The sequence below is a fragment of the Silurus aristotelis genome (genome assembly GCF_946808225.1).
Source record: "Silurus aristotelis genome assembly, chromosome: 22".
NCBI lineage: Eukaryota > Metazoa > Chordata > Actinopteri > Siluriformes > Siluridae > Silurus > Silurus aristotelis.
The window spans coordinates 14,125,872-14,137,060 of NC_139595.1; the positions used below are offsets into that span (position 1 = coordinate 14,125,872).

Genomic DNA, 11,189 nt, shown 5'->3' on the forward strand with positions numbered 1-11,189 from the left:
CACAAGTAAGATGGTCTATGAAAAGCATTTCTGTTATGAAAAATAATATTGCACAAAAAACACAGACAGAATACATGTACAGTATGATCATGTTACTCTTAATGCCTCCTTAGAAGTTTCTCTGAAATACACCTCTGCTTTACAGTCCTCAGATTTTTAACTGAGGAAAAATATTCACTATTTAGTTTACAAGTTAAGTCTGAATCTGCCATTATTCTAATCAAATGTTATATAAAGCTGGGTTTTGTGCATTTTATGTCAGGCAAAGCTGAAATGCTAAGCAAATTTACTGCACCAACAAACCCAGATTCTTCGTTCAGTAATCACACTGTGCTGAGGGTTCTTGTGTGAAATCTTTTAAAAAGTGTAAACAACATAAGCATGGCTCTATGACAATTACACTCTGAACAGAATTTCCAATGTTTTTATTTGGAACATAGCCATCCTTTGAACTAGCCAGTTTGTGAACAGGCCAAAAGCTAACATGCACTGTATTAGCGGTTATTAAAATTTTAGCTGGATATTTCATTTGGCAATCATATCATGAAAACTAGCATAAAAGGATGAGAAAAGACATGAGCAAGTGAATTAGATCTTGCTAATCCAGTGACTAGCTTATAGCAAGATTACTTAACCAGTTATCTAATGTTAGCTAGCATCGAATCTTCACAAATAACCTACATTACATGATTTAAAAGGTGTGGGAAAATATTAATGTAGGTTATTTGTGAAGATTCGATGCTAGCTAACATTGTGAAGAAATATATATGTATATTATTGCTTTACAATGACTCATTATTAAGAAAGCAAAGGTTAAGGCTGAAGTGCAAAAATGCAATGACTAATTGTAGGGGTGGGTAAAAAATATCCAAACATAGCTAGGAGACATATTTAATGTTTACTTCTAAAACTGCTAAACACAATATGATCTATAAGAACATTTTACAGCCTTACTGCATAATTAAAATATAAATGAATTCCCCCTTTCAGAACCCTTGTATTAGTTGTAGAGTTTTACAGCAGTATCTGTGTGAATGTATAACTCTGGTAAACCTGACACACATTCTCAGTTCCTGTTAAGCGTTTGGCCTCAGTGTGCGCTCTCACCCTAGAGACTAACAAGGTCTGAACAGAGTACGTAAAAGCTTTCTCTCTATCTCTCTTAAAAGCTTGTGTTTTTTTTCCTTTCCACATCCTTATTTAAACCCATTTATACTGGACGTCTTCAGGGCACACATCTCCACTGATTGTTTACATGCAGTCTTTAGTCAACGGTATTTCTAAATTAAGATATATTTCTGTATAATTCAACCTTTCAGCTACAGGACTACTTTTTCTTTATAGGGAAGATATGTGTTACTAATAAATATGTAGTTAATACTGGATTATGGATCTCACAAAACCTCTGACTGAAGCATAGGTAACATTTTGTACCTTTTAAATGCTTTTATGACTCGTGAGCCATTTGTTTAGATTGCGTGTACATACATATACACTATATGGAACCCAATATTTCCTAATAAACCACTTTTTTTTTATTACTACAAACTCGGAGGCACACAATTGGATGAAATGTCTTTGGATTTGGCATTAGATTTTTTTCTTTATTTGAACTCGGAGACCCAAAACATTTCTAGCATTGATAATGATAATGATGATGAATGTTAAGGTAAATGACATATGAAACACAGATGTGTAGCATTTATTTCAGTTTCATAATAGCATAACATTAATGAAACCTATAGAAAACACCACTTTTAATTGTCCCTGACCACTATAGCTACACTTTGGCACATATTCATTAAACTATTTTAAAAATCATTATTATTGCATTGTCATTTAAATCTATTTTCAAGATGTCTTGTTATCTAAAATGCTTCTAAAAACTTTATTAGTCATAGATTGTTTGAATATCCCCTCTCATTTTTCCCTCTTACATAAACATGTTCACCTTCAAACATCTGAATTTCCCAGTGATCATAATAAGAAGATAATAGTCCTCCTTTTTGTTTTCCTTTATTTATTTATTTTATATTAAATGAAAAAATCACTTTGAGTGGAAACTGTAGATCAAAATGTAATTTGTTTGTACCTACATCATTAGAATTTGCATATGCTTAAAGGTATATGCTATTAACATAGATGCTAGTTAACTACATTTTGTGTATTTCCATAAAAAAAATCACCCTCTTACTTATTTACAAAAAAATGGTATGAAATGGCTTAATGCATTTTTGGAGATGAAGATGGATTTTCTTAGATTCAATGTACAATATTTTGTGTGGAATTTAATTCATAATTTGAAGTGAATGTTGACAAAGTAAACAGATTCTGTTATATTTTTAGTATAGAAAGAAAGGATAGTAACACAAACATATAAATACATGTACCCAAAAGACTAAAAATGGAAAAACATGAATGTCTAATCATTCGATTGATTGATAGATAGATGCAATTTTATTGTCTTTGCATAGTACAGCAACATATTACAGGTGCAACAAAATGCAGATAAATATGTAAGTATATGCACAACATTTGATATATATATGTACAGCAAATGAATAGATAGATAGATAGATAGATAGATAGATAGATAGATAGATAGATAGATAGATAGATAGATAGATAGATAGATAGATAGATAGATAGATAGATAGATAGAGACAGACAGACAGACAGACAGACAGACAGACAGACAGACAGACAGACAGACAGATAGATAGATAGATAGATAGATAGATAGATAGATAGATAGATAGATAGATAGATAGATGTGTGTGTGTGAAATATTAGTGCAGATTTATGTAAGGCACAATATCTGTAGAGAATGAGGAGTAAATACATTTATATGCAATTACATAATTGCAATTTTGTATTTTGTAACTGTACAGAAGTTATACATTATACGTTATAGTGATTATATAATACTCTAAAAGTTATGTAGGGTGATGATGGATGGAAAAAAGCTGGCCCTGAACCTGCTGGTTCTGGTGCATATGTTTCTATATCTCCTTCTTAAAGAAAGGAGGTTAAACAGTTTGTGACTGAGATGTGTGGAGTCCTTGATGATGTGAGCTCTGCGCCGACATACGCTGTGGTGAAGGGGCTCAATGGGAGATAGTTGGGTGCCAGTGATGCGTTGGGCAGTTTTGACCACCCTTCGCAGGGCTTTACGTTCACACACAGTGGAGCCTCAATACCATACAGCGATGGAGTTGGTCAGGATGACGCGGCAGTAAAAAATCTGTTCATTAGAATCCTTGGGGACAGTTGAGCACTCTTAAGACTCCTCAAAAGTACAGGCACTCTTGTGCCTTGTTATCCAGAGCTGATGTGTTCTGGAGCCAGGACAGATCCTCAGAGATGTGAACTCCCACTATTTAAAGCTGGAGACCCTCTTCACCTCAGTTAAATTGATGTACACTGGGGAGTGTCTTCTGCTGTTAAATTTTCCAAAATCCACAATAAGATCTTTAGTCTTTATAGCATTGAGGGTCAGGTTGTTGGTGGAACACCACGCTGCCAGGCTTCGGATCTCTTCCCTGTAGGCCGATTCGTCATCGTTTCTGATAAAGCCAATCACGGTAATGTCATCTGCATACTTGATGAAGATGTTGGAGTTATGCAAAGGAGCACAGTTATGGGTGAACAGAGAGTGGAGTAGTGGGCTTAGAACAAAGCCCTGTGGGATGCCGGTGTTTAGAATGAGGGTTGAGGATACCTGTTTGCTCAACCTAACAGACTGAGGTATGTTGGTGAGAAAGTCTAGAATCCATCTGCAAGTAGAGGTCCAGATATCCAAGTCACTGAGTTTAGTGATCAATACAGTGGAGATGGCTGTGTTGAATGCAGAACTAAATCAATGAACAGCATTTTGATGTAGGTGTTGAGGTGGGTGAGGGCTGAATGAAGAGCCGTGGAAAAGACATCCTCTGTCAACCTGTTTGGGCGATAGACAAACTGGGGTGGATCCAGTGTAGTTGGTAGGCCCCCAGTTAGGTGATTCAGAACCAGTTTCTCAAAACACTTTATAACAATAGGGGTAAGTGCAACTGGGCGAAAATCGTTAATGAATGGAAGGATACATGGATGAAAATCTAATTTTTATTTAAAAAATGATTCCAGGAAAATATTCCACTGTGGGTATTTGCTTTTTATATTCTTGTGTTTGTCAGCTGAATTTAATCCAAATACGCCACTGGTACGTGCCAGATTTTTTAATGCCATTTCCCGAAGGCACATGTAGATGGGCTGTACTGTTCTTGTTCATCATTTAATGGTGAAAACATGATGAATCGTTGCATATTTTACATTGTTATCAGTATGTTACATGGTGAAGTTTGCTGTTACTATTTATGACGGCAAGAGACTTTGGGGTAGAGATGTGCGTTGGTTTTAGGCCACACACACTTCAGGTTTAAGTTCAAATATAGGCTGTATACAAGTATATTTGGAGCACTAAATGGGTACAATTACTTTACTGATTTGCTATTTAACATAACTTTGAATGGTTCTTCATTCATTTTGGGTTAAGGATTAACATATATCATAAAATCCAGGTGTTCTTTAGTAGGAAAGAATATCATAAGAAAAACACTTCAAGGCAGACTTTCAGTGTGGAATTGGAGTGATGTAGTCACTGCAGACATAGCAGATTGGAAAATGTACATTCAGCTGATTGGTTCCGAAGCACCAAATCCAATTCCCAAGCAACCCATTTTACTGGTACGAAATGTATATGTGTGTAGGGGAGGCAGGTTCTATTGATCGACACCTGCTTAATGCACTGACCCCAATCAGGTAACGGAGAAAAGCCTTGAGTTTTGTCATCCTGTTGTCTGAAACCTAGCGCAAATGCTATTTAGAAAATGGCGTCCTTAAGAGATCAGTAGTGAATTATTACAAGCCATTCGTTATGGACAGGTTAGAATCAAAGCAACATTGTTTGAAAGGCTTGGATCTCATCTGCAATGACGAATGGATATATTAAGCTCTCTTTTAAATAAACATGAACTCACAAAGGCCAACCTTCCATTTTAGGTTTTATAAAAGACCCAGAGTCCATTACAGCAACACAAAGTCCATTTACATACAAAAGTATGATTAAGCTGTTGTTTTAAACCCTAAGCTGACTAAAATGTTGTGTATCCTCTTTATCTTAGCAATCTGCTTTTTTCGAAAAATATGAACATGCAAAAACCATTATACTATTTATCAAATCCCTTATACGTATAATTTTACTTAGACATTGCAAGATTCTTGTACAGTATCACTTTTGCTTGAAAAAAAAATGCTTTTCTAAGAACTGTCATTTATTCCTCACACATTTGTATTTATTTCGTTTGCCAATTCTTAGCTGAAGCCTGCTCTTTCCCTGAAATGGAAAAAAAAAAAAAAAAACAGTTGAATCCTTTTCTTCTTTTTAGGAAGCTGAGTAGACTTAGCATTCAATTCCCTATTATAGACATAAATGCTCTTTAGTTTTCCTTCTGAAATGGTCTAAATCTCATCAGCACAGTGAGTCATAGCTCGGTGCCATGAGATAATCATATTTGCACATTCTAAAAAGCACTATTTAAAATATTCATTTAATCTGCAAAACACAATTTCACCTAAAAGGACAGTTTGTAATTCTACCCACTCCAAAAAAATACAAAATAAAAAAATACCCCCTGCTAGACATAAAAAGAAGGCGAGCTGCTATAAAAAGCTGCATTGCTAATTTTAGTCACAAGACTCACGCGCTGGTGATCACAGAAACCTGATTGCATGGCCCTGAGGTGCAACTAAACCATTCTGTGTGTAGAATAACTGAATGAGATCTGTGTGCAGTGGAATCATTCTTAACCCAGGCGTCTATTCGCTTTGAAGCAAAGTTAAGGTTTGAGCTCACTGTGCAAATCAGGGTCATGATCGCAGTCCACTTAAAAGATGAAACGAGGCATTGAATGCGAAGGATGAATGCACAGACGATGGGGTGGCGATCAATGTTTCACTTAGCAGTGAGAATAACGAAGCATGCACGATTTGTTTGATTGTTATAGTGTTCTCTAACAGAGAGCCAATCTGTGAGGAGCGTTTGCTTGCAGGTGTTTTTATCAGCACTAACTATGAAAGGTGTAGAAGTCTCGATATAATTTTTCTTATTAGCACAAGTAACATAGAAATAATGATTTAGAAATATAATGGATTGAGCCATGGCCTCAGTGCAGGAATATTACATGGGTGAGGAATACAGTTTAAAAATATGGTTCAGAAAGTTTGAGCAATCTCTATGCTTTGGAAAAAAAAAAAACTTTCAATAAACCCTTTCAGAATGAAGTGCTTTGATGGAGGCATGATGGAGTCATTTAGTACTGGTGTATGGTATGTAGGTTTTAAATTCATTCATTCATTCATTCATTCATTCAATCATTCATTCAATCATTCAGTCAGTCAGTCAGTCAGTCAGTCAGTCATTTTTATAAAGGAAACTCTTATTAAGATACAATATCTCTTCTTTCAGGGAATCCTAGTCATGTAAAGACAATCTGTACAAAGCTTTGAATTGTTTGCATGGCTAGCTTTACAGAAGTATGTGCATTCCCTTAAATCTTTAACAGGTGAATCTTATGTGTTTTACGCATTGAAACCTGGTTTTCAACCATCTGTTTTAAAGAGTTGCATTTCAGTGAGAGTGTGCTCGAAAGTGACGTCACTGGCGAATACTAAATCGAAATCGAATAAACCAAAAAGTCTCAGGTGAAGCTTTGTGGAAGTTTGTAGAATTCTAGGGTGATATTTATATTAAGTTTGTAATCTGGCATACCAGTGAAGATTTATTCATCTGCTAAATGCCGCAAATGTAAATGTAAATGTTTGTGTATACTGGAAAATGAATGGGTGGGCTCAAGGAGTAAAAAATAAACAAATGATGTTCTACTGAATCTGACAAATATTATGTATCACTACTTTTCTGGGTTACATTCGTAATATTCCAAACCAACAAGAAACTACAATGTCTAAAGACGGTTTAACATATACAGTATCTTAATACAGTTTAATATACAAGAACTAGAATGTACACAAACGCAGGTTGTACATTGTAATATAGACTGATTTTCCAGAACTTTCCAACATACAAATATTAAAGAAACAAATTTGATCCACATCATGCCTTCATGTGAAAAAAATTATGAATTGTGTAAAAATCGTGAAAGAAAAGAAATAAAACAATGATCACATGAAAATTTAATTAAAAAAAAATTGCATGAGAAAATAGTAACATGTACAAATCACAAGCAAAAATAAATTGAATATAAAAATGACATGCAAAAAGAAAAAATATGAAATTAAAATTGAAAAAAATCTCATAAAAATGTAATTTAATGAGAAATCCAGTGAGAAAACAAATTAGACATAAAAATCGCATGCAAAAATTTGTCACGTGAAAAAAGAAATGATTTGTAAACATGCAAAAATAATTGATTTGTGAGAAAATATAATTTATATATTTAAATAAATTATCATCATATGCAAAATGACTCGTTAAAAAGTACATCTAAAAACAAACTAATCATTTGTAAGCATGAATAAATCATGGATGATAAAAACATACAGAACATTGGCGAAATCACGTGACTACTTTTTTTGCACACAGATGTGGTTGCATCCATTGCTTTTGCTTTCTATTTTTATACAAATTTTTCTTTTCAAAGAAAATTTGTCTAAAAGCTGAGCTTGTGCTGTAACGTCTTTTAATATAATGCTTAGAAAGTTGTGTTTGCACTTAAGAATAAATGTAGTCATGATGTTATGAGTCCTTTACACACATTTTTAAGAGAAAGGTTGATATTCATGTCTACGTTTCCAGACTGCCTTTATATTGCTTGTGTAAATGACTAGCTAGTCGAATCGCTATCTTCCGCCATTAGCGAGTGTGTGCTTGACATCCATATTTATACAGTTGCTTAGCAACAGTGTTCTCATGACTGCAATCATTTGAAAAGACAAATCATCGACTTCCAATGAAGCAAGCACGAAGTTCAGTTCAAGGCTCTGACACAACATACAGGGCCCTGGTGTAAATTGTATGATAATGAATGTTGAAAAAAATTGCATTGAAAAAAAATGATGCAGTTTATAGAGCCAAAAATGATCTGTGACTTCTTATTTTATGAGGAGCTTGTTGTTGCTTAGTAACTACATTTCAACGCCGTCTGAGTGACTGGCTTCATGATCACGTAAATATCAGAGAATTTGAATTTGAAGGAAATGTCATTGAGAGAATACGCCCAGCTCTGGAGTGGACATATCCGTTAATGATTGAATGATTCTTTAGATTAATGCTAGCGCTAAATCCTAGATCAAGCGTGTGATCTTATGTGGCTTCAGTTCTCCACTCTTAACATTCCTACCTGTTATTACTTCCAGTTTACTTATTAGACTTATTAAGTCATATAACACACCTTCTCGTTAGATGTCTATAGAAGCATTATGGAAAAAAAGTTAAGCAAAGAAGCAGAGATTACTGGTGCCTCTGGGGAATGTATACCTACATTTATATTGCTTTGTAATCCCTCAATTAACCATATGTCATGTAAAATGCCTAAATGCGATTTAAAGAAAAGCGGCATGTATGAATCGTATAATGACATGTTTCGCTAAAAAAAACAAACAAGAAATACAAGATATGAGCGACACATGAACTTCTACTTGCTGAAGTCAGTTCATGATGTGTAAATCATTGTGTAAGCATGAATAAAGATTAAAATAAAAGAATCATGTAGAAATAACACACAATTAAGAGAATCGTGTAAAAAACTAATGAAAAAGTAAAAACGCAAAAAGCAATTGAAAAATACCACATGGAAAGTAAATGTAATGTAAAAACTGCTTTAGAGAATGAAACAGAAAAATGACATCAAAATCCAGAATTGTGTAAAAATGACAGGTGAAAAGAAATGAAAAACGTGTAACAAAACACATGAACGTAAACAACTCATGTAAACAGCTGTCATGAATCGCACACAAATATATATTCGTATTTCACTAATATAATTGTACAGTGAGGTACACGTTCGACTAGCGAAGGTAATTGACCTTTCAGATTAGACAACTGCCCGATATAATGCAGCTAAGTGACAGGAAATGAAAAGAAAGAACTGGGATTGCAATTGATTACACAAGAAATGGATTATCTGAAGTAAATATTTGTTTGTTCGCTATAGGTTCAGGTATAAACTGTAGGTTTTTTATTTTGGAGATGCCACATTACAGCTGTAGTTGCTGAGTTCTTTCATATGGCAGCATTTACAGAATTGTACAAGAATCAATTTATTTGTTATAGGGAGCAAAAAATCAGTGTGCATATAAAATGATAATTGTCTATCTATATACATATACATATATATATATATATATATATATATATATATATATATATATATATATATATATATATATATATATATATATATATATATATATACATGTCTAAATAATTTCAATAATATTGAATAATACAAATAATAGAAAATAATAAATAATAATTATTCATTCTGATCCCACATGGTCATATGAGGACTTACTTTATTTTATTTATTTAAACATTGAGCTTGCAGTAGTGTGTGTGTGTGTGTGTGTGTGCGCGCATCCGTGAATGTGTTCGCCTGTGTGTTTGCTGCCCTCATCCTATAGGATTAACTTAAAGCCCCAACAGCATATGATCACTCAGCACGTCACTCTCTCTGCCATAAGCCACTGTAATGGTCCGGTGTCTACGCCAGGAACGCATTACAGTCTGATCTGTTCGAATTCATCGCCATTTTGGACTTCAATTAATAGGCATAGGTCACAGGTGAGGATGTTCAACCCTTAAACATGCTTAGACAATGTAAAATATTTATTTTGGAGGTGTAAATGATGGAAAAGCTGGAAAAGTTGTGTTTGACCTTCAATATGGAATAGTGGAATATAGTCTGATGCATTCTGACACATTTCTCACCCTGAGAAGCAAAATATTTTCTAGTGCAAACTCATAGAGGTGTTCTTACCTCCCAATCATAGTAGAGTGCTGTTGAACAGCGGCCTCTAGGAGGCGTTCGAGGATGGTCCATTCCCCCATGGCTGGATACTGGAGGCATCCACCGAGCACTACGTACTCCTCGGGATCCACAAGGCTTGTTCTGTCTTTCTGGCAGTCTCTCTCTCTCTCTCTCTCTGTGGAGTTAAGCAGCAACAGGCGGAAGTAAAAGCGAGAAGAAGCGGACAAGACAATGTGGTCCTACTGTAAGGTCTTAGGGATGGAGAAATCCCATGATGAGAATGTGTCATGAAAGCGTGAACCCAAAAAAAAAAAAAATTAATCGCTGACCCTGGATGCTCTTTACACTTGTTCGCTCTCCTGTCACTCAAGCCTCACACTACAATTCTCTCGTCCCTGTTTTCATCTGTCCTAATCCACCAGTGGGGCATCACACAATCCCTGTCAGTCACGGTGCCTCGTACACACGCCGAGCATTAGTTACTCCACGCTTATCCTCTTTCTTGTCTTTAGATGAGTCTATCCAGCTCTGCCGCATCTACGCCTTTATCTCTCTCTCCCATCCTTCATTTTCTTTTTTCTTTTTTAGCCCTCCATGTTTTTTTTGACCCCTTTTCTCTCGGTGCTGCTCCCTCTGACCCTTCTGTCACTACCAGTTTCTCCTCCGGAGCTCTCAAGTCTTCAGCTTTCCTCTCCCTCTCCCCTCCTTCTCGCGTTCTCCGCTCGCTTTGGCACTGTCACAGTGAGTGAGCGTGGCTTTCCTCTCCCTCACTCCCTCACTCCCTCCCTCCTTTTCTCCCTCCAGCTCTCGCTCCCTGCCTCCCTCTCTCCCTATTCTCTTGCTTTGCTCACACTCGCTTTCACCTTTCCCTTCTTAAATATGCTTCAATTGTTCATGTAAGAAGCTCCGATTAACTGGAAACATTTGCTGCTTCCATCTTCACGACATCCGCTTTCACCTGTTTCTGCCATTCATCATTTTTCACAAGATTCTTGTGTGTGTGTGTGTCCAGGAGATTAGTGAGACGAATCACTGCTCTACACCTTCCTCAATCTCTTTTCATTTTATCCGCCCCCTCCTGCTTTGATTTCTCGCTACCTCTCGCTTCCAAATGCCATCCAAAGCATTCGGCTCCTCCTTGCACTCGGGTCTGCATACCTTCCC

General features: G+C 35.7%; 1 protein-coding gene across 1 annotated transcript in view; it reads right to left on the reverse strand.

The window, feature by feature from the left end:
* Positions 1 to 10,985, reverse strand: part of gjd1b (gap junction protein delta 1b) — a 32,272-nt gene extending 21,287 nt beyond the window's left edge. Inside the window, exon 1 of the mRNA XM_083526067.1 lies at positions 10,035 to 10,985. Coding sequence (XP_083382193.1) covers positions 10,035 to 10,105 — 71 coding nt within the window. The 5' untranslated portion in view covers positions 10,106 to 10,985. The remainder of the gene's footprint in view (positions 1 to 10,034) is intronic.
* Positions 10,986 to 11,189: the final 204 nt, after the last annotated feature.